Below are 25,133 nucleotides of genomic sequence, written 5' to 3'. Positions count from 1 at the left end.
CAACTCTGGGATATGGGACAGGGAAGCGGCATGTTATGGGAAGAAGAGCCCAGATCCTGGAATCTTAAGACATGGTTCAAATCTCAGCTCCACACTTAACTTCCTCTTCAGTTTCATTTTCTTTATTTGTAAAATGATGACACGTACTTGAGAAGATAAGGTCCTTGAAAGGATCTGTCACTGGGTTTGGCACATTGTAGATGATCAACAGTGTTGCATATGAAGATACATATAAATCCCCACAATAAATATTTAAACAGGTCATATAAGATGACATTTGTAAAAGTGTTTTGAATAGTACAATGTTCTCTCTATTGTGAAGTGGCATTTCTTCTTCTTAGTTATTATTAACCCTAATCTCATTGGTTTACAGCTCCCAAGAAATGAATATCATTTGCATTTTCAGACCAAGAAATAAGGAAAAGCTCTATGACGTATACAAGGTGGGCAATTTGACCTTCCTAGCTGTAGCTTTGATTAAAAAAAGAAGAAAAAGAGGAAGAAAGGTAATATACATTAATCCACTGAATTTTGGGACTTTTGGAAGGATAAAATTTGGCTAATTATGAATACGAACTAATACAGAGATTTTATTATCTTTATTACACCTAGCATGACAAAATTACAGGGAGCAATGAACTGTAACTATATCACCAACCAGAAGTTGCCAAGGGGGGATTAACTGAGGTAACCGCACACACAAATACACAACTGCATGACTAAAAAGAAATTCATACATCTTTCCTGGGGGCAGAACACTCTAGCTGGAATACAGAGGAAGACAGACTCTTCTGACAACCAAAGAGCAACCCAACCCAGGTTATACTCCATGAAAAGCCACGTGCATGAAACGTGTCCTTAAAGGCATCGCTGGTACAAACGCCTCTGCTTATGAGCTTCCTGCTATTCAGGTGGCTCAGGGTTCATGGTCAATTTCACGAGGATAAAAGCCATTGCCTCCACCTACCTCTTCCTTGGCCTTGTAACCTTCCCTGCAGGTCAGCTGTAAAATCCAAGCCAATGGTTCATTCTAAGAGAAAGCAGCTGACTTTTGCTCTGGGGCTGTAGAATCATGAACTCAACCTCAGGTGATTTCCAGAATCCCCAAAAGAATTCCTTTCACAGGCCAAATAATACTTATTACCAATCAAGTGAGTTCTTAAAACACAGCACATAAGCTAGTTCTTCACTAGTTCCCGTGCTCTCCTAAATGGTTAGGATAACTGAGGAACAGAGATTAAACTAATTGCACTGCTCCCTCCCTCTCCACAGGTGCATAGGGACACACCTAACAGAGCCAGGCAGCCACAACGTCCACATTAGTTCACTGGTAGATACTTGAAAAAGAACAGAGTGGATATGAACGACTGCAGGAATGAACCAACAAACAGATAAGGACCTTGTTCAGACATGAGGCCCATATGTAAGTTTCCGTCAGTTACCTGAAAGAGTCAACACAGATGCACCACAACCTACCCACTATGTTTATTCCCTCTTGGGAATTAGAGAGAGAGAGGAGAGAATGGAGACAATCCTTATATAATCTTCTTTCTACACTGGCCAAGAGAAAATACAAGCATGTATTAATTTCCCTCTGGGTCTGCCATGTTGTTGGGGCCTAGGAAAATAGCTACCTAGGAAATCAGGATATTCCGTGTTAGATCACTGAACCCAGCTTCATCTCACAGATGGCAAAACCACTATTCAGCACTATTAGGTAACTTGCCCAAGACCCCACAGCTCGTTAGTGTGAAATAAGAAACCAGGTCTTCTGAGTATCCTCTAAAACCCACCCAAGATGAACAACAGAACATCTAGAACCTGTTCTTTATTGTCACTATTCAGTCTAAGAAACAAGAGTTTAGCTAAAGATGTCTGACAGATTTCCAATAATTCTTGAGTATTCCCTTTATTGATTTATATTTAATTGAAAACTCTGTATATTTATAACCTCTCTTTCAGGTGTATGGCATGGTAGTAGTGGATAGATATGCTACATACACATTCATTGTCAAGGAAGCAATGTTTGGTTTGGCATGAGAACTCTATGATATGAAAAAGAGAGTAACTTAATGAGAGTCAGGATTTAAAATAATTTGCCACAGAAATTTAATCCAAAGATGATCTGAACAGGAATTCTGGATGGATACGATGGAATTAAACCAGTTGGAAATACGATGATGTTCAAAGAACAATAAAATGTCATTTTGACCTGGACAAAAGCTCGGAGGGGCAAGAAGAGGCTGAGTGGATGGGCATTATGGAAATCAGGCATCCAAAATGGAAAGCTCTTGAAACTCGGCCAAAAATTGTAGGAACTGCCCAAATAACCTAGCTAATTTATAAATGGCTTAGAAGTATCTTAGGAGAAAATAAAATTGTAAAGGAAATCCAGAAAGCTGGAAGAAGAGAGCACCTATTTGCTGGAGTCCGGGAACTAAACCCCGGGATTGATACAAAGCACACTCAAGTCTGGGCATCAGTTTTCTGAACCTGTTTCACTTACCCTCCATTTGGAGATAGATATCCAGGAAAGGAAATGCCCATTTATCAAAAACAATGAACATTACTGATTGCCTAATTTGTGCCAGGCGCTATGCTAAGTGCTGGGGATAAAAAGATAAGAACATGGGTCCCTGCTCTTCTCCTGGGCAATGGTGGTTTGCTTTGCTGCTATGAAATTGGAAGGGGGGGACAAAATTCCTTTCTCTAGCTGCAAAATAGGACAGCGTCTCTCATTGTCTCCTGATCAGAACAGGTCCTGTTTCGAAACCGAGGACTGAGGTTCTACAAGCAACAATGAGGGCCTTCTGAGCTTCTGGAATGTTGCTGAGGGTGCACAATCTTTACCAAGTGTGAACTGCGGCCAATCAGGGGATGGGACTCCTCCACTATAAGCACGAGCCACATGCCCGGCCTCCAGTCTGACATCTCAGCAGTTTCTGAGCCCTTCAGAAGCCAAGTGAGGCATGTGGTTTGTGTGGAGTTAGGAACATAAGCCTCCGCTGATTTTCTCGCTGCTTTTCTTAGAAGCTCCCCCCTTCCCACACAAGTGAACACAAAATGATCAAACACATTTTAGCATGAATCAAAAAATGAGAATGCACCAAAAAGTGTGTGCATGTCGGGGGGGGGGGGGCGACAGGCAGCGCGGGCCGCTTACGCAGACAATCAGGAGTACTGCATTTGCAGTTGACATGTCCTAGCAGGCTGTCCCGGGCACTTGGGAGCAACTCACAGGAACCAAAAAAGCCCGGGTGTTAAAAAGCCCAGAGAGAGGAAAGTACCAGCAGGAGTCCTGTTCACGGCTATGTTAGGGAAAGGAGAATGGTTTCTATCTGGGAAGAGAGTGTGTGTGTACTGTGTGTCTGTGTATCCCGTGTATCTGCACACGTAAGCATGTGGGTGCACGTACACACACAATGCCTCTATAGTTTTCAAGTCTTCTGTGCTATCAACATTTTAAGAGCATTAAACAAGGAGAAAGTAAATGTCTTTCTTTGACATTTGTGATAAAGCCGTGGTTCTCAAAATGAATTGCATATCAAAGTTATCTACGGAAGCTTTGCAAAAAATACAGATGCGCTGGCCCCACCCCACAGGTAGTGAACTGGACCCTCTCTCCTGTGACAGGTGTCGGGAACTGACATTGGCATGTGGTACAAGGACCATCCGATTCCCGCAGGACAGCACGCTTGCTTTTGGCTCCGGGTTGTGGCCAGAGGAAAGCCTGATATTTGGGATAAGGAGTTTAAAAATCATTGTACGGGGGATCCTTCGAAATTTCCCAACACTTGCATTCAGTTTGTAACAGGACATGCCCTAGGGGATGAAGGCTGAGCCTCAGGTTTGAGTGAAACACACATGCGCGTGCACACACACACACACACACCCGCTCCTGTTCTCTGGCAATTTCTCTGACAGATCTTGAGCTTTCTGAAGAGGAGGATAGCCTTCTTCGTTTCCCAAGTGAGTCTCTCACTTCACCCCGAGTAAAACTCATGAGAGCTAATGTTTATGAGCACTTACTATGGACCAGGAGCTGAGCCAAGCGTCTTCATTTAATGGTTACAGAACTATGGTGGAGCTGTTGGTATCCCATTTGGGAGACGAGAGCACTGAGGCTTGCCCACTGCCACAAAGTAGTAAAGCAGAGCCAAGCCTGAGCCATCAGACTCGGAGGCCCAAGTGCTTGACCACTGGGCAAGATGCCTTCCAACCAGCTTTGTCCTGCGGCCACACAATAAACAGAAACTGGGTGGATGGAGAGAGAACTACTTTTAATCCCTACATTAATTTCATAACCAAATAGGGAGTGTTTCTTAGTAGGATGGGCTGCTGCCAGGGGTAGAGGAAGAGAGGAAACAAGAGAAAACACAGGCCAAATATGTGGAAAAATGCACGTCGCCTCTTTGTTCTTGTGATACCAATTCACTTTGAATGGGAGACGGGAATAATTGCTTCATTTGGGCAATTAAGGTGCAAAGGGCTTCCTCCTTTCTTTATGCCAAGTACAAGAAAGAACATTCCCACACCGAAGATGCGGAGTGTTCACAGCCTTCTCTAGCCCCCCACCCAACGCCTACCTTCCCAAAGTCCTCCAGGTTCTCGGCCACTAATGCGAAGTGTGCCCGCGTGGCTGGGAGGGGGCTGAGAGGGGCTTTGCTCGGTGGCTCATCAGGGCCTTTTCCACGCACAAGTGTGTCTCCTGCATGCGTGGAAAGCTCTGCTTTTCTCGCCCCTTTCCCAGTCACTTCCACATTAATTAGTAAGGGTATCATTTTATAAATTACAGCTTCGTATCAGAGGAAAGCAGAGTTTATCTTAATTCAGTCAGCTGTGTGAAATACAGTACCCTAATTTTAGCCCGCCAGTGCTGCGAATCCCCGTGGAGTAAGAGAATGACAGGTCTTCCGAAGAGAAATCCCAGTGGGTCCCTGCAAGTCTCACTTTTGCCTCCAACAGCATCCCTGGTGAGGCTGCGGAAGGGATCCCAGGACACTGAGTGGCATCTTTTCCACCATTAGCAATTCAGATTTGAATGCGAATCCTCCAAGCAGCACATGAAAGCAGCCCCGGTTAGCTGTGGGGCTCAGAGGGGGGCCCAGGCTCTGGCACAGAGGAGGCTGACAGGGGCCCGGGCTCCAGCGCGCAGCAGAAGCCTGGGAGGATGGTGTGAAAGTCGGTGATAAACACCAGACAATCTCAGTCCAAAAGGGGAAGCCTGACAGTCTTAACTGTAACAGAGCCAAGTAGGCACGACTGCAATTACAGTCTTGATTGCTCCTGCTGGGAGCCCTCTGGAGGAAGACCGGGTGGCAGGGCAGGGACAGATGATGGGAGCGTGGCTGTGCAGCAGCTCCCCATGGGGAGGAGGGCCTGCAGGGCTGCCACGGGCCACAGGAAAAGCCACCGGGGCGGCCGGCCATCACCATCTCGTGCGCTTGCTCTACACATCTCTTTACTCTCCTTCGTGGCCCCGAAATCATCCCCAGCCCTGACTGGTGGGGCCCTGGCTCCCTTCCCACCGCCATTACTCTGCTCAGACGCTCTGCTGCTTCGTGCGCAGAGCTGGAACCCGGGGCAGCAAGGACACGGGCATTCGGGTCCTGGGGAGGGACTCGTTGGGATGCTGTCAGTGTGCAGGAAACACCTCGGCCCCCGGAGCACTCTGAAAACCACAGACGGCTCTGGTAATTCCCAGAATTACCAGAGTCAGGTGATCATCTGGACGAGCGGTGCTAGACACCTGCGGAGGTCCTGAGGTAACTGGGCCGGCATGAGGCCCAGGCAGCAGGAGGTTTGCGGCCCCCCAGGTGATCCGGCTGTGCATTCAAGGTTGAGACTGCTGACCCAGACACCTACGTGCAATGCAACACTGGACAACCTTATCGCCTTCTCCCACTGCTGGAGACTGGGGGCCCTTCGCGAATTCCGTTTGGACGTGAAACCCAGAGGAAGCCACATCCCCTTGGAGAAGTGCCACCAGCTTGTAAGGTGAGATCAACCATCACCTGTAAAAGATCTCCTGGACCATCCAGAAAGTACCGGTCCCCCCTGGGTGCCCGGGATGCCTGACAGAACGACGTGAAGACCGCCATGTGGGAATGTGGCCTAGAAGGCCCCAGGGCCAGCGGGCACGCCTCGGACACTGAGCTTCTCCTGCTGTCCCCATGCCTCTGGTGCCCACAGCACACTGGCTGCCCAAGGCACCAGGGCACCTACTTGCAAGGAGCTAGGACTCCCGGGGGCTGGAGGAAGGAAGCTCCTACTTGTCAGTTAAACAAAAGAATAATCCTCAGCCCCCTTTGCAGTGTGTACTTCCACTGTCATCCAGCAGCCCATTACCATGTCACAGCAAAGCACACCCTTCCATAGGTCACTTTGTTTAAAATGACATGGATAATGCACATGTCAGCAAGCTGACAGTCCTGGCCGTCCTTCAGAGATAAAAACCTCAAGGCGAGAGCCTGTTCTTATCTAGGGGACATGCATTGGTCTATCATCCAAGTCAGGCAGAACATGATTTCTCCAGAGAGCACTTTTTTCATTTCCTGATTTTAAGGAAATCAAATAAGCACCATTTGTCTTCATCTGAATATGCTTGACCTGCTCAAATGATGATGTCTCGCATTTTATAACAGGCTACATATGCTGAATTCAAATTAACGACAGTACAGAACAAGAGCCTTTAGATCTCTCTTGGAGGCTGGCAGCAGAGAAGGAGGGAAAATTCTGGGCTTGATGGGAAGATCCCACCAAATACTGCCTGCAGGATTCTGAGTAAAATCCACAAGCAAACAGGAGGCGAAAGGCAGAGAATGGGGCTCAAGAAATCCAGCTACGCAGGACACACCCAGAAACTGGGGAAGGGATTACTGGTCCCTTCCTTTCGATGCCAGGCAATACAGAAACCGTGATATTCAGGCAACTCTTTTTGAAATACATAAGGTAGGAATAAAATTAGGAAGAAATCTGGTTGGGGGGTTGGGACAGCTAGAAAGAAAGACCAATCAAACAATCCCTTTGCCTCAGGCACAGAAAGTTCACTTTACCAGGTTGTGATCCAATCTTCTGAAAGCTCAAACACTGAGCTCCTTTTCTTGATCCATGTTGAACTGGATACACAGAGACTGGTGGCCATCAGCCTCAAAAGAGAGTATGTACCTGCAGGAAGAACTGCCCTCCCCCCTGGCGAGAAGAGAGCCATTCCCACCCAAACTCTCCTGCCCACCCCTCACCCCATGATGAGAGTCCTAGAAACCCACCATTCATATTTCTATCAAGAAGGCCAATATGTACAGAAAAGCAGGAAGAAGCAGGGAGGTCATTAAAAGAAATGGAGAAATGACATTATAAATGCAGACTAGCAAGTTTAATGTTCCAACCGAGGATTAAAAAGAAAAATCAGATGGTTATTAAAATAGTTTCCTCTTTTAAAATCTATAAAGTGAAAACTTGATGTTACATATACCCAATATTAACGGACATGTTTAAAAAAAAATGAAACTCACAAAGTAAATACGTTATTTCTTATCATAGGAAATGTCACTGTGTAAATACAACTGGTCTTTGCAGAACGGAAAAGGTGTGGTCAATATGAAGCTGGCATCCCACCACCCTATAACTGTGTGGGAGAACCATGGTGCTCAACTGTGCCCACAATGGTGGGGTGGGGGTTGGGGGTCTTACCTTCTCTTCCTGGTCACTGTCGCTGTCACACTGAAAAGAAAGACAAGAGAATAGGGTTAGTGCAAAAATTGAGTAGATTTTTGTTTTTGATACAGAAAAAAAAAAAAAGATAAGTAAAGGAATTAGGAAATGTTGCCTGACCCATAAAGAGTTTCTTCAGCTCAAATGCTCATAAACCAAATCAGAAGCAGAATGCTGAGAAGCTGCTCTGTTGATTTCACTTGATGCCTTTGCTCTGTGGTTCTTCTTGTGGTCTGTGGACAAGGTCTGGCAAGGTGCTTGGTCACAATGGTGAGCGCCCCACTGCCCGGGAGAGGGGGTGCCCGCTGAGGAGCCAATCCAGCCACAGGATTAAGGTGAATCAGAATCATTCAATGGGATTCAGAGAAAATCAATATCTTAATGGAGACCTTCTACCTTCAGCTAATGTTAATAGTTGTATCTCTCCTGGTGCTTTTTACACAGAAAAAAAGGTAAACCTCTGGACGCTGCATTCTCTCATTTGGACTCTGAAGGAAACAGAACATAATAGGCAGAGCTCACCAGTTGTGATGGCTGCCTTTTCTAAGGCCCGGAAAAAAGAGGGAATGTTCTCTACAAAAAAACGTAACAAGGACAAGAAGAGGTCAGGGAAGTAAATCAATAATATGGGCAAAGAAATATGTTTTAAGGCGGCAGACTCACACCATATCTAACAGATCCCAAATTCCAACTGGTGAGCTAAGTTTGGGATAACCAGAGAATGAGTTAACTCAAAACTCTGGCTTCCTCATTAGATGTGAAGGGGAAAAAATAAAAACCATATTTTCCTTTTTAAACCAAGAGTGTTTGTTATCCATCTGATTTTAAAAAGGGGGATGTGTTTTGTCAGAGTAAATGTGCAGCAGGATCAATATATTTATTCGTTCACTCAACAGTCCTTGAAAAGCACTTCTAAGCTAGACAGATATTCGACCAAGACACAGAACTGGCCCTAGAGTAGCTTTCAGGTTAGCAGTAAAGAGAAAGCTAGAACACAAACACTGAGCAGAGGTGTGGCGTGATGAGAGCCATAGTCCATTAGGAGGACTCTTCCCATGGGGCGGAGGACAGACCACGTGCTGAGGGGGAAGACACAGGTCATGGGTGACCAGTTTGGCAACTGTTACAACACTGTCTAAACCAGCACGACGCATGGCTGAAGAAAGGGAGGAACAGACGGCACAGCAATTCTGAAGGTAGAACCAACAGGACCTGGTAACACATGGGTATGAGAAACAAGGACGAGGGATGAGTCTAGGATGATGCCAAGGTTTTTAGTGTGGCCACCTGGACATGGGAGCTGAGGTAGCTATGAACAGAAACAGAAAATAAATTTGCTTATACAACAGCCACTATTGGCTAGATACCCATGGTGACGCACAAACCCCTTCTCCCTTGTCTGTACTTTCTCCTGACAGTTGGAGACTGAAAAAAGCCAGGTGGTCTCTCTTTTCCAACTTTCCTTGCAGCTAAGGGTGCCCGGAAGACATGCTCTTGGCTGACACTTGAGGAAATGTCTGCCGAGGGCTCTGAAAAATTTTTCTCTCCTCAAAAAAAGAAGAAAAGCAGGAAGCACCTGCCTCTTGCCTTTGAACATGATTGTACGAGGACGTGATGTCCAGATCTGTGGCAGCCACCTTGCCAAAATGAGGCAGAAAGTCTAAGTACAAAACCAAGATGGTGGTGGCACAATGGGGACACTTGAACCAACCTAAGAGCAGCCTGCTCTGGACATTTTTGTTCAGATAAAAATAATTTACCTTATTGTTTAAACCATTATTAGAGCGCTTTCAATTGAGAGTAACAGAAACTCCATCCTAAAGGACATCTTGCTATTATAAGATACAACTGGGGGATTACTTCCTCCTCCTAGCTTACCCTCTCTGCACTGTAAGTATTTAGGAACTCACATCACAAACTCATAGACTAGAAGGTTCTAACACTTTCTACTGTCCATGCTGGCGCCTCCATGCCACAGGGTGATCAGAGTTTTAGTGACCATGCTTTAACCAAGTATAACTACATTGTTTTCAACCAGGCTTCCAAACCCAGATGGTCTAAACTTACTTTTGCCTGATGAGTGATTTCCCTATTATAATAAATCAAAAGAGGTGAGATGAAGACTTTGAAGGCCTAGGACAACAGACAGATGAGGTTCTCTTCTCCTGATCATGTGATTTTTCTCCCCCCATTGCCTTTAATTAGGGCTTCTTTGAGGTTCCTGAGTTCCGGGCACATTTTCAAGAGTGACAAAGCATGATTCAGGAGGGGCGTGGAAGAGAGAAGCGTTTTTTTGCCAGGCAGGCTCATCTTCCCCAGATGTTCACAGCCCGCCTTGTGAGGTAATCAATGACAGCCGAAGGCTATGAAACAGCCCTTGCCCATGTCCCCAAGGACTGGTGTGCAGGGGGTAGAAGGAGTGGGGAGGCTGGGAAAGAGCCACTGCTGTCCATGCCCCCCCACCAATCCTAACAGCAGTATGTCCCTGGGAATGGTTATTTCTATCAAAGTGTTAAGCTTTCTGCTTTCCAACAGTCCAGTTCTAATTTCAAGGTCCACTTAATTCTGCATCAAGTAATTACTGATATACCCAGAAGCACCTTGTCTCCAGAGTTAAGCATATGGTGAAGAACTGAGACCTACTGGTATCCATTATGGAAGCAGCACGGATGCCAAGCCGATTAAAAATGCTCAGGCTCCCCACACAACATGCCGGGTGAGTGACAGCTCCTCGACAAGGCCAGTCGCAGAGTCTGCCAAAACAGTCTCTGCTGCACTGGGGCCCACATGGTGTGCTGAGAAAACAGTTCCATTTCTGGTATTAAATTCCCATACTGACCCGAGGACTTTGCCGTGAGCTCAGCAGGAGCGCACCATCCAATTTACAGCTCCGCTCTCCGGAGCCTCGAGTGCCAGCCCCTGGCAGAGACGAATGATGGTCAACCCCTCCAGCTCATAAATTATGCAAAGGCAATAAATGCACTCAGCAAACAGCGCCTAACGTTTGCCTAGCCTGGCTCCTGACACACTCTGTAAAAAGCCAGAAGCTCGACACATACAAGAGGTCTATTCCACTCATAAAGGGGGTTTGTTGACAACCCCAGACGGAAAGCGAGCCACAGTCCTAAGGAGTCTTTCTGCTTCACTGGCAGCAGTTTATGGGCTGGCTTTATGAAAAAGAGAGGCTGTTTTATAGAGTCAGTGTGGGTAGAATTCATGGTCTCAAATTCACATTTAATACACTGTACGGCTTTCACACCCTAAGTTCAATACATTGTGGATTTTAGGCCAAATGATTCTTGGTCTTGAAAGGTTAAAAGAAGAAGTGTCTGCTCCCCAGTCCCTAGATACCCACTCCAATTTACAGGAGTTCACATCGAGCCACCTCCTGATTCAGACCTATGTTCTGCATGAGGCTGAGAAGTGGGAAAGGCACGTCGAATGCACAAATGGAGTCCCAGCTGATTTGACCATTTTAAGCATTTTGACATCAGGGTCCCGCACTGGTTTATTAGCAAACAGGTTGCACGCTAACGACCAGCTTGAGGTGACAGGGTACTCTCCATGACTAGATTTCAAAGCCCTTTGTGAAAAACTGAAAATATTTGCCTCCATTTTAAAAGCAAGAAATGAAAAGGAACAAGCAGGCCTTATAACTCAGGGAAGAATTCTTGGCCGCTGAGTCTTCAGACAAGTACGTGACCCAAACCCACCACAGACAAGAGGGAAACAGGAGCATGAAATCCAAGCCACATGCCTCAAAAGCAGGATTCAGAAAGGGGCTGGGGCCAAAGCACAGTACTGCCGGCCACCGGAACCCAACCCCGCTCGACTTCACCTTCACCTTCTGTCTCCTCTGGTTTCACAAATCAGAAGTGAGCCTGTGGGGGCAACCTCTTCCCTTCTCACTTAATTCCCACCCTTTAAACGCTTCAACCCACCCATGCACCTACCCAACATTTTCTCCTCTTAAAAATTAACGCATGTTTACTGAAGATATTTTTAAAAATCACCCATGAACTTGCCACTCATAGGTAAACAACTAATACACCTGTATAATTCTTTCCAGTCTTTCCTCCATCCTTCCCACACACATTTTAAGAAATGAAAATAAATTCCTACTATATTGTAGCCTGCTTTGTTTTCACATAATGTGTCAAATATTTTGTTCAATGAGTGAAATTGGCCCTGTCACATCACTTTTTTTTTTTTTTTAAAGACTGCACTGTGATCCACCCTATGGATTGTAAATAATCTAGTAAGAAAATTCCCCAGTGCTGTTATTTGGATTGTTCGACTGAACGTCCTGCAATGTTCCCCTCTTACACATTCACCAATACTGCTCTTCTTAGTATCTTCTCATGGCCTTTCCTTCTCTGCATATCCCTTAATGTCACTGTCTCCCCAGAGTTGAATCTGCAGTCCTATTGTTTCTCGGTGATTTCCAGGGGAGCCCTTAAAGATCCCCTTGGTTCCATCTACCATTTATATTTTTAGACTGAAAAATCTCTATGCCCACCATGTGCCAGCTATGTGACTTTGGGAGAGTTGTTTCAGTTCTCTGCATCTCAGTTTACTTATCTGTAAAATGCGGGTAATAATGGCATTGCCCTCAAAGGACGGTCAGCATAAAGTAAGTTAGTACATGTAAACAACTCAGACAATGTGTGGCACAGAGTCAGAGTAGACAATAAACGTTAACTGTTTTCAACGTATGTTTTTGTTTGCTATGCCCCCTTCCCGAAGCCCTGCAAACAGACTCAAGCATCCATTTAAATCCGGACTAGTCATCTTTGCTCCTCCCAAATCTGCCCCTCTCCCACCGTGTCCTTAGTAATGCTATCACTGTTCAGTCTCGGTGAAGAGTCTTGTTATCATCCTTGACTCCATTCTGGAGCAGACCTACCTTCCTCTCTCACCCACATTACTGACTCTGCTTTCTAAATCCTCACCATCTCCACCGCTGTGGCCGCTGCTTTAGTTCAGCCTTTTATTTTGTCATGACAAGAGGCTAATGACTGCTTTCCTGGGCCTATGGTGTCCTCCTTTTCTAGCCCAAGTCCTTACTGACCAGGGTGGATCTCCTCATCTTCCCTTTGATCATTATCTGACACTTCCCATGGCACTCTTCATGTTGCCTCCCCACTCCCCACATCCAACCATTCCTCCAACACAGTGCATCTCAAGCTTTCTGGGGCGAAGGGCCATTTGTTTTTGTTTTGTTTTCTTTAATTTCCAATACATCATATACTGATACTTCTGTAAAATATAATAAAAAATAAATTGCTAGGAAAATGAAAAAGAAAAGCAAAGACATATAAAAATATGTGTTACTATATTTAAGAGATATAAAATTACTCCACTGAATTGCTATAAAAGTTTCCAAATGCTTACTCTGAGCTGGCATGCTAATCTCTCAGTAGTTAAGTGAGAGCTCACGGCGTGGCCTCTGTCTGCACCTACACTTTGAGTAGCACTATCTTAACACACCCCTTGCTCTCGCCACCCTCAGGCACACTTGGTCAAATGCCTAGGACTTACTCTCTTTGCACTTAGCAATTCTCTCTACCTGGAATTCTATTCTCACAAACACAGTTCCCTCTCTGAATTGTCCAATACTCTTCTTAGAATTAGGAATTCTTAGAATTAGAGTGCTCTTCTTAGAATTAATTGTTTCTGTCTCCATCCCTTACAAAACTGTATTTTCATTGTTTGCCACGAGAGTCGTCCCTACTAGAGAGTTAGCTCTTGGGTAGGTAAGGGCAGTGCCTTGGGACGTGGAAGATGCTCAATCATATTGATAAATGCATCTCATTCTTCTTTAGAATTCTTCAAACTGTGGTTGATTCCAAGTAACATAAACTATGATTCTGAAAAAACAAGTAATTCCAAAAAAAGAAGGCGTGGGAAACAATGACTAACTCAACTGCTTAATACAGTGGAGTGGAGGTTTGAACGCTTGGGGCAGGGTTAAAATCATTAGCAGAGCCTAGAGTTGGAGCCCAGAGAGAAATGCCTTCCATCAAAAGGCCCAGACAAGGCATGATGATGATTTTATTGTATATTCCTCAAAAGCAAACATTTCTCATTTCCATTTGGGAATCTCAATATCTGTGTTTTAAGACTCTGATCCAAATCGAAGTAAGTCAAGGTCTGCGACACCTCTCCGCCTCATTCGGAATGAAGGAACAAGATGGAATTCTAGGTACCTCGTGATGGAATGCATTCTTAAGCAGAAAGTGGCAATCATTGAATATATCACATACAATGACATTGAGGAGGGCATTGCTCTCTATTCTGCTCAATGGACCTTGCTGGAACAGTTATTTTGTATCTCAAATCCATTTATCATCGCCACCAAAGATGTCAGGGCTGAACACCATCACTGAACAAAGTTATTTTATTCTTCTTTCTGCCTAAAGGAAATAAGAGGAAAATGAGGGAGAACCCCAACTTGTAAACTACAGCATCTAACATCAAGTACAATTTAACTTCGCCAGTGACAAAACAAATCGATTTCCCTTTGGGGCAGGCGGTTTATCTACGACTGTAAAGACATCCCTCACCTAAAAGCAATTTCAGAAGAAGCCACCTAGAGAAAACATGACACTTATTTTCTTATTTAAAGAAGTAAGGTAGCAGCACAGTGACTAGAAACATGTCCGCTACCATCTTCCCAATTCCTTGTACATGTACAAAATAGAGCCATTCTGTGCCCACATATGGCAACTCTGATGTGGTCTGTCTTCTGTCACCCCACAAAGACCTCATTTCACACTCTTGCAGAAACTTTGGGCTCTAAGTGAAATTCAAAGCTATTGGGAACCTTGGAATAAAAGGAATATTTTAATCCTGAAAATGGTTTGAGGTACTCTTGCTGATGGTAACATGATGCCATTGGCCCTCTTCCCTTCCATCTCAGCAGTAACTATGCCTGAGCAAATAAAATAGCTCTTTTTTAAAAAGTGAAAGCGTAATCTAGAGATTTGTTTGCCAAACAGTCGTTTAAGAGAGGAGAATAAAGCTTCTGACAGTCACAAAATGAGCGCATTAGGAAATAATATAAGGTCTACCAATCTTTAGCTGTTCAGGAGCTAGGAAGGAGAGCAAATCTTCAGAAGCTTCTGGAATTCTGTACTGGTGACCTATTATTCCTATGGGGAGCTCATTTTTGCAAGTTCACAGCTTGAACTGGCCAGGGCTCAAATAGCCAACGTGATCTGAGGGGGCTAACAGAACACTTCTTATTCTCCTCCCGGGTCTCTCAGATGATCATACACTTTAATTCAACAAATAATTTTAAAGTCTCTACTATGTGCTAGGTTCATTCTGACCACTCGTTAGGAGTACAAATACATTGCCAGAAATCAAGCTGTCTAAATTTGAAGTTCTAAAGGTCACAAATTAATTTTCGACATTTTTTTTCCTTTTTGTCACTTTCAAATCCAGGTATATTTCATAAAACAGTCTGTATGCTGTAAATTTCCACTTAGCTCATTAAAATATTGTTGGGCTTTTGGAAGTGGAAGAAGTGGATATTTCACAAATCTCTGGAGTTCAGCTTTTTTTTCCCCCTTAGAAGAAAGGAAGTCACACTTTGCCAAGTATAAACATACATAAACCCCAAAGATGAAATTTACTTAAAACCCAGAGCCCACAAGCGTCAGTGGTTGCCAAAATGAGAAAAATGAGTTTCTTGTCCAAAGGTAAAACTGACAGTCTAGGGCCAGGTGATTTGTAAACGATCTCTTTTAAGCTTAAGCAACAGATCCTCTGCCTCTTTGTCATTGATTTACTGATTCTAAGTCATCAATAGCATTAATCCTTACCTGCCTGGGGACCGATTACAAATGACTTTGAAGATGGTGTGAAGCAAGAGTTTGTTATGAGACCACAGTATTATTGCCAGGGAGACTTTCTCAGCTACGTTCTCTGGCAATATTATATTTGTGACCCCTTGTAATGTTGCAATCTTCCCTTTCCAGATCACAGCTGCTTGTTCCTTTGGGTGGGGCCTGAGACCCCTGGGTTTGCTTCAACTAAACCTTGGTTCTTTTCAGAGTCCTGTGTGAACTAATAAAACCCAAATTTGCTGATGAGTAAAAAGGAAAAGCATGTTATGGGTTAAAATAATACAAGAGTCTATTTTTTCCACTGTGTTGTGATCCATAGAAATCACCCTGAGCCTTTTCCCTTTCTTCTCTGCCTGGGAAGCCAATTGCTTTGATTGCAGTGATATGAGCTAGCTAAAATGACTTGCCCTTGCTTGTGAGGCAAATGGAACATGCTAATAGAACTTATCGCATTACCCGATGCAAAAGTGCCATAGCTCATTACTTTAAGATAAAAGGATATCATTGCAGACGGCAAGCAGAATTGACTTTCTGAGGCCCGGCTTGATGATGATTTAATCAACTGCTCTCTTTCACTTCTCATCTCTGCGCCTGTCGGTTTCACAGGTGCCGTTAAATGAGACACTCAGAAAGTGAGCAGAGGGAAAGAAATTGCTGTCATTACTTTTCAAGAAAGGAGGTATGCAAATTTTCGACAGAAAGATTGCGTTCATAATGGGCCTGGTAAAATACAAGGATCATGCTTGACAGGTGAGGGCAAGCCATTCGTATGTCCTTAAAGTGGAGCAACCGTCCTCGTTTAGAAATGCGCTCGGTAAGAGAAACTACAAATGAGAGACCAGGCGGGGCCAGGGGCCCAGGCAGGCTGGAATCGCACAGGGTTGGTCCGTGCTGGTCCAGGATCTAGAAGGGGGGAGGGAGCTCAAAGTCTTGAGGAAGCCAAAGTCAGATGATCAGATAACAAAGCCTGGTAGCTCTTAGTCTGAACCAAAATGGCAACAAGCTCTTACAAAGCTCATCTTTTCCTTTTTTTTTTTTAAGATTTTATTTATTTATTTGACAGAGAGAGACACAGCGAGAGAGGGAACACAAGCAGGGGGAGTGGGAGAGGGAGAAGCAGGCTTCCCGCGGAGCAGGGAGCCCGATGCGGGGCTTGATCCCAGGACCCTGGGACCATGACCTGAGCCGAAGGCAGATACTTAACGACTGAGCCACCCAGGCGCCACCAAAGCTCATCTTTTCTTTCACACAGAACTGTGGAGCCAGTTTGCCTGGATTCAAATCTTAGCTCCACTACTTACACGATCCGGAGGGCCTTAGCAACTAACTTAACCTTCCTGTGCCTCAGCTTCATCTTCTATCCAATGGGGAGCTACGAGCAACATACTACCCCCCAGGGTTGTCGAGAGCATTCAAGTCTGTAAGTATACATATATATGTATTTGTGTATGTATGGACTTCATAATATATATATGATACATATATTATACGTATATATACACACACACACATAACATTAGAAGGTGTAGAACCATGCCTGATACATAGGAGGCACAGCAGACGTCGCAAAGCATGCATTCATTCATTCTTCAACAAACACTGAGTATCTTTTTTTTTTTTTTCCTTAAGAGGATGTGTGCCAGGTGCTGGAAACCTACCTGGCTGTGGTTTCAACAGAATACAATTAATTCTTCATTGACTTCGCGTACATAAGTCTTGCTCCCCTGGCAGATGGGGAGCTCCTCGAGAGACAGTCTGGCTGGCCCTGGAATCATCACAGGGCCTACGGCAGTCTTAAGGACCCTAAAAGATGCTCAACACCGATTTGATGATTTATGGAGTCCCCTCTCTCCCCCCTCCTCCTCATTGCATATATCTGACACTGTGTGGAGAGCACAAGCCCTCAGAGGAATCTCCTCTTGGAGCAGGAAATTCGTCTTTAGTGGGGACCCTTTGGCGATCGCTCTGTGCCCTAGCCTGGGAAAGGAACAGACAGTCTGGCCTGAACCACCTTCAGGAAGGCACGATGAATCTGAATAGATTAAATGATCAGGGTAGTACGAACAGAGATGTTTTTTCATCCACTTTGCCTTCAATAGGTAATTGTTCTATTTTCTTCAACACTCAAAGTGAAAGCATCTTTCTTAAAGTACCTGTAACTCTGAGTTCTTTTTCCCCAGGTAATGAAGCTGCTGCAAACCCTTCTTCCTTCCAGTCCCTACGGTTGTGAGGCGCAGAATGCAGCTCCTGCCTTCCATGCTAAGTGGCACCTACTCGCTGAAGGGACAACAGCAGAAAGAGGAGGGTCCATGACAGCAGAGCAGCTCCGAGCCCTCTGTTTTGGAAAAGCCTGGTTCGGGGTAGGGATTCTGCATAGGAACTCTCCCTCGGAGCATCTTTGCCCCTACAACAGCCAGCCGACAGCCATCAGTCATTAACAAAGAATGTTCTGACAACAGCCCTGGGAGGGAAGGGTTAGGACCCCTCTGTTTTCAAGATGAGAAGTTAAGGCTTCCAGTGGGGCAGGCAGTACTCGAACCCAGTTCTGTCCTCTGCAGCTCATGTTCCCAGCAAGGACAATACAGCCCCGCTCGCTCTCCCATGCACTGTACGAAGAGACTACTAGAAAAACATCTTTCTGATTAACTGCTGGGCATGGGTAGAGGCAGGCTGAAACTGAAAAGAGGTTATAATGACCCTAAGTGGCAGTGAGTGAATGCAGCCAAGCAGCCACATTTCTACCCCACCCCAGAGAGCAGCTCTCCCTTAGGAGGAGAACCTAGCACAGTACCTGGCTCAGGAAAGTGCTCATTAAATCTGAGGCTGACCTAGGTTCAAATTCTGATCCCTCTAACTTAGCAGCCATGCAGTCTTGGCAAAGACACATAATATCCTGGAGCCTACCTTTCCTTTTTTCCAGCCTGTAAATGGGAATGATATATACTCCACGGAATTTTTGTTACAATGAAATGAGTTCAAGCATTTGAAAGCAGCCAGAAAGAAATACTAATAGCTTTACTTTTTCCAACTCTTTCATGAAAGAAACGCTATATCACACACAGAAATGAGGTAACGATCGTTATTTAAATGTTGGGTTTAATTTCTTTATAATTTTATTGCCAGACAGGAAATCATATTCTGTAAGAATTTCTGCTTGGGAGGTGTTTGAAGACTCGCTACCATACTAGATGGAAAGAGAAACAACAGCCCAAACAAGCAGAAACAGAAACTATCATTCCCTCTCAAAGTAGAATAACAATGGTTTTATTTCACTGATAAAACACACGCATGCCTTGGGAGATATTACAGGCTTGGTTCCAGACCACTGCAATAAAATGAACATCGAAATAAAGCGAGTCGAATGAAATTTTTGGTTTCCCAGCTCATATAAAACTTATGTTTACACTACTCTGTAGTCTATTAAGTGTGCAACAGCACTATGTCTAAAAAAAACCAACGTACACACCTTAGTTAATAAATACTTTATTGTGAAAAAATGCTAACCATCCTCCGAGCTTTCAGCGAGTCATATCTGTTTGCTGGTGGAAGGTCTTGCCTTGGTGTGGCCGGCTTCTGACTGATCAGGGTGGTGGCTGCTGCATGTTGGGGTGGCTGTGGCCATTTCTTAAAATAAGGAGGCAATGAAGTTCACCACATTAACTTTTCCCATCATTAACAATTTCTCTGTGGCATGTGATGCTGTCAGAGAACATCTCACCCACAGGAGAACTTCTTTTAAAACTGGAGTCAATCTTCTCAAACCTGTTTGCTGCTTTATCAACTCTGTTTATGTCATTTTCTAAATCATTTGTTGTCATTTCAACAGTCTTCCCAGCATCTTCACCAGGAGTAGATCCCTTCTCAAAAACTACTTTCTTTGCTCATGCAGAGGAAGCAACTCCTCATTCAACAAAGTTTGATCACAAGATTGCTGCAATGCAGTCCCGTCTTCAGGCTCTGCTTCTAATTCTAGTTCTCTTGCTGCTTCCCCCACCTCTGCATGACTGCTCCCCTGAAGTCCTGAACCCCTCAAAGTTATCCATGAGCACTGGTAATCAACTTCTTCCAAACTCCCATTAGTGTTGATATTTGACTTCTTCCTATAGATCATGAATGTATTTAATGCCACTGAGGATGGTGAAGCCTTTCCAGAGACTTTTCAATTTATGTTGCCCAGATCCATCAGAGAAATCACTGCTATGGAAGCTACAGCCTTATGAAATCTGTTTCTTAAATTATAGGACCTGAAAGTTGATATGACTCCTTGATCCACAGGCTATAGAATGGATGTTGTGTTAGCAGGGATGAAAATAACACTAATCTCATTCTACGTCTGCATCAGAGTTCTTGGGTGACCAGGTATGTTGTCAATGAGCAGTAATGTTTTGAAAGGAATCTTATTTTCTGAGGAGTATGTCTCAACAGTGGGCTTAAAATAGTCAGTAAACCAAAATTTGTCAGCAGATGGGCTGTCATCTATGCTTCGCTGTTCCATTCACAGAGCCCAGGCAGAGCAGATTAGCACAATTCTGAAGGGCCCTAAGATTTTCATAATGGGACATGAACACTAGCTTCAACTTGAAGTCACCAGTTGTATGAGCCCCTAACAAGAGTCGGCCTGTCCTTTGAAGCTTTGAAGCCAGGCATTGACTTCTCCTTTCTGGATATGCAAGTCTTCGATGGCATCTTCTTCCAATAGAAGGCTGTTTCATCTACATTGAAAGCCTACTGTTTGGTGTAGCCCCCTTCATGAATGTTCTTAGCTAGATCTTCTGGATGACCTCCTGCAGCTTCTACATCAGCATCTGCTGCTTCATCTTGCACTTCGATGTTATGGAGATGGCTTCTTTCCTTAAACCTCATGAATCAATCCCTACTAGCTTTAAACTATTCTTCTGTAGCTTCCTCACCTCTCCCAGCCTTCACAGAATTCAAGAGAGGTAGGGCCTTGCTCTAGACTGGGCTTTGGCTTAAGGGAATGCTGTGGCTGGTTTGATATTCTATGCAGACCATTCAGATTTTCTCTATGCCAGCAATAAGGCTGCTTCACTTTATTGTTCATCTGTTCATTAGAATAGCACTTTTAATTTCCTTCAAGAACTTTTCCTTTGCATTCACAACTTGACTAACTCTTTGGTGCAAGAGGCCTTGCTTTCAGCCTATCTCGGCTTTAAGCAAGCTTTTTTCACTAAGCTTAATCATTTGTAGCTTTTGATTTAAAGGGAGACATTTGTGACTCTTCCTTAAACACTCAGGAGGTCACTGTAGGGTTATTAACTGGCCCAATTTCAAAATCACTGTGTCTCGGGAGAATAGGGAGGCCCAAGGAGAGGGCGAGAGATGGGGGAATGTCCAGTCAGTCGAACAGTCAGAACACACACAACCCTTTATTAAGCTCACTGACTGATGGGAGCACAGTTCATGCCACCCCAAAACAATTACAATAGTGACATCAAAGATCACTGATTTCAGATCACCATTACTAATATAATAAAAATGAAAGAGTCTGAAATACTGCGAGAATCACCAAAACATGACAGAGAAACGAACTGAGCCAATGGTGTTGGAAAAACGGCACCGATAGAATTGCTTAATTCAAGGTTGCCACAGACCCTCAGTTCAGTACGTGTAAAACAAGGTATCTGTGAAGCACCACAAAGGGAAGTGCAATAAGATGAGGAATGGCTATACCGACAGGCAAGACACCTTAGAATTCAATTTTCTAAGTGTTCCTTTAGGTTCCTGATGCACATTTTTCTGGGTGGATATAATCTGGATTTACTCTTCAGTCAGAGAGTAGCCAGGAACCTGTACATAGGAACTAAAGTAAAATGCACAGCTATGAGAACTGGAGTCAAAACTTGTAGGTTACGCAGAGTACAGTGACGGCTTGTGGGTTTTGACATGAGCAAGATGTTTGCTCAAATTCAAATTGGCAAAATAAATGGACAGAATGGGTATCAAAAAGGTCAGATGATTATTGGTACAACTAGGAAGCCAGCCATCTTGGAATCTGTCCAGGGATTCTGACCAATCAGGGTTTAGGAGCTACCTGGATGGCCCTTTGCACAGAATTTATATATACGCAAGGCTGACTTAAGGACTTATCTAACCAAACCAACCAACAGAGTAACCTTGGGAGGACATCAAACTTCCAAGAGCATTAAGGTTGGTAACTGCGCACACGGGGATTAGTCGGGAGACTATAATTAAAATGCCTGGCACTTAGTAGGCACACTCAACAAACAGTCCAAACAGACTACTTCTATCCCATCTGGGAATGTCTGTTCTCTCTCCCATAGATATGAAGGCTTTCTCTGACTTCTCTGCATCTTCAACACTGTGGTCAGAGTTTGTTTATATTCTGCTCTTCCTAAATCTGACACTTGAAGAGTGCTCAATAAATACATGTGAGAGAATGAATTTGTAAATTACATTAGCAAAATATCTGAGGGAAGGTGTCATGGAAACTGTTTAATTGAGGAGATCAAGAAATACACAGTGGCTGATGGAATGAATACTAAAATGTTTGAAAGTATGGGTGTCTGTGTGTATGAGAAAGACAGAAATAATTTCAAGGCAAAAGAAAATCCAAAGAAAATAACACCAAACATTTAAAGAAATCCAATTTTAAGGTTATTCCTTTAAGAAAATCAGGAGACTCAAAATCCTAAAATATTTCCTTTTACATTTGACTCACTTCAAGCCAACTGAAGCAATTGGAATTGAAGAGGAAAGGGAGCATGGTGCTCTCATATTGCTGAAACATAATGGCCACATTAGCAACTTCCCACCCATCAGACTTTTTGTTTTGGTTTTAAAATGCAAGAGAGTGAAAAGCGTAGCTAAAGGAATAGAAATATGGTCTGAGACAAAGTGATTTACAAACGTTAGTCAGTGGTTCAAGAAGATCCAAAGACATGGTGGGCTGCCATTCCAGAGGATCCAGAAACTGATTTTTCTTTTTTTTTTTCCTACCAGGCACTTCACTCTTGCCCCTCTTAAATCCATCATATTCATAACTGGCATTTCAAATTAAATTGTACCTAACAACAGTCTTTATTTTAGGATGGCTTGAAAGCCTATCTTATAAATCATAAACAAGGAAGGGTAGGATTACTATAAATTGTTTGCAAGAAAATACAAATCGCCAAGATAAAAACACCCACTGGTCTGCCAGTTTCAAGTTTTCCTGTTTTGACATACTATATGCAGTAATTTGGTACCCACAATCTCTTATTAGAAAATGAATGTGCTATTTTTCTGAATGCTGCAATTACAATAATTGAATTTAAAATGGGGATTGAGTTTCTCTGTTTGGAGGAAAAGAATAATTGTGTATTTCTGATTAAAATCAAGGGGACTGAAAAGGGGTTGTATGAATTCCAGCTTCAGTCTCCCTGAGTGACTCCTCATGAGGCCAGAGAAAAGAAACACTCAAGAGCAGAGAAATGGACGAGCACCTCAGCAGCGGGCACTCTCTTTGGCCTCATTTGCTTTGTCTCCTGGCCTTCCGTCCGAACACCATGAGCACCATGGCATGGCTGCGTTGTAAATGGCAGCCATGCTGGAGTTTCCCACTGTGTCAAAAATTAAGAGTTAAAATGCAAGGAAAACAAACATCTCTTTGTGTTGAAAATGCCTGTCCCCCTTTCAGACTGCCAACATTTTGGAGTAGTTTTTATTTCTTCTTTATAGAACCTCTTCTCCGGGTGGGTGGGTGGGTGGGGGTTTATAATGGCAGAAAGATTGGGGGAGAAGGGAACTAATGATATTTTCTTTTATTTTACCAAAAAAAAATTATATAAAAAGCCATCTTTAAGGTTCAGATGTAAGAAAGGAAAAGGGATCCAGAAAGAACAGGGCTCTCTTGCCTTTGTCATGCCTTTTTATTTTATTTTAGATGGTACCATTCAGTCTTCTGAAACCCCCATTTAGCCAAATGTGAAGGTGAAATGGAGTCTCACAAGTCCTCCTAAATATTCCTTAAAATACAGCTTCCTAAGAAAAGAGAACAGTTTTTCTAGCACAAAACGAGCCACGGATTGTCCCTTTATATTGCTTACTTTTTATCTTAAGTGGCTTTAATGGCTTTATTGAGCTATTAACTGACAAGACTACACTAGCCATATTTAAAATGCACTGTTTGACACGTTTGTACATATGTATACACCCATGAAACCATCACCACAATCAAGACGGTGAATACATCCACAGCCCTCAAAAGTCTCCCCCGTGCTTCTTTGTTAATCCTGCTCTCCCCTCCCTGCCCATACCGCCCCTCCCCCCCGCTGATCTGCTTTCTGTCACTACAGATTAGTTTGTATATTTTCTAGAGTTTTATATAAATGGAATCATACAGTATGCACTCTTTTTGTCTGGTTTCTATCATTCACTGCTTACTATTTGGACGCCTAATTAAAAGGGAGCCTCCTAGCTCAAGAGCAGAGGGCGGCCTGTAGAAGCCGCCTTGGCCACGGTTTACTGTCACCCCCTAGGAAGAGGACCGATTACTTGGTCTTACTTTATTCTTAGGCTTTATTATGTACTTGAGTAATCAAGAAGCATTTCTATGGCAGAGGGTTTATTTTACTCTATAAATCCAAGAAGGAGAAAATGCTATTAAGACATCAGTATGGATGGGTCTGCTGCTCTGTAACACTATGAGAAGAACGTGAGCAACAGATTTAAATCTAAGAAGGTTACAGAGCAGTCACGGCTCCTGGCTGGATGGCAGGAATCGTAAAAGACTCAGGCAAGATCTACAGCAATGCACCGTGAACCAATGGGACTCTCGGAGCAAAAAAAACCCCCCAAACTGAATAGGCATGCTGGTCGTCTACCCAGAAAGAATTATAAGCACTGGCTTAAGTGGAATGTGAAGAGCCCCTCTCAAAAATCCAAAATATTTCTTAACAGAACAAATAAAAAGGTAGCAAACAAATGTTGAGTGCAGGCTGACTGTGTGGAAAGCCCCCCCCTCAGGTTTAGGAACTCAAGGGTCGAGGGTCGCCTGGCGGTTCCCAGGAGGCTCTTCATTCTCTTCCCCGCAACGCCTGCCCCCAGGGCTCCGTGGTAATGATCAGCTGAGCATCTTTTCTCTAGCTAGCCCTTGGAAACTCACCCTTCCTTTCAAAAGCAGACAGGTCAATTCATGGAAGAAGAAATATAAATGGCTAATAAACGTACGAAAAAAAAGTGCTCAACTTCACTAGTAATCAAAGAAATGCAGATTAAAAAGGTATATTTCTTTTTTATCTTTTAAACTTGAAAAAAAAAAAAACGTAAATGCTGATACACAATGTTGGCACTCTTGTGGTGAGGCAGACACTCATCCACTCCTGGAGGAATGTCTATTTTCTACCCGGAAGAGAATTCTGTGATATGCATCAAGAATCTCACCGTTTTCATACAAGGTAGCTCAACTCTTCTCTGACATATATATCCAAAATGGAGCAAAAACATCTATGGGAATTTGCTTACAAATTTTATCATGCAGTTAGGAAACAACCCAGTAGTACATTATTTATATGGCTATTGTCAGCACATAGGAAGAACAAGGAAATA

At 43.8% G+C, this 25,133-nt stretch overlaps 1 protein-coding gene across 7 annotated transcripts in view; it reads right to left on the bottom strand.

Annotated features, from left to right (window-relative positions):
* The window catches only part of AUTS2 (activator of transcription and developmental regulator AUTS2), a 1,103,469-nt gene that overhangs the window by 302,750 nt on the left and 775,586 nt on the right, over positions 1 to 25,133 (bottom strand). For all 7 annotated transcript variants that reach the window (XM_078074510.1, XM_078074507.1, XM_078074506.1 and 4 more), the window contains one exon: positions 7,693 to 7,722. In XM_078074510.1, coding sequence (XP_077930636.1) covers positions 7,693 to 7,722 — 30 coding nt within the window. The remainder of the gene's footprint in view (positions 1 to 7,692; positions 7,723 to 25,133) is intronic.

The sequence above is a fragment of the Halichoerus grypus genome, chromosome 6, assembly GCF_964656455.1.
Source record: "Halichoerus grypus chromosome 6, mHalGry1.hap1.1, whole genome shotgun sequence".
In the NCBI taxonomy this organism is placed as follows: Eukaryota; Metazoa; Chordata; class Mammalia; order Carnivora; family Phocidae; genus Halichoerus; species Halichoerus grypus.
Note: the sequence above shows the minus strand (reverse complement) of the source record. Positions and strands in the feature narration are given on the sequence as shown.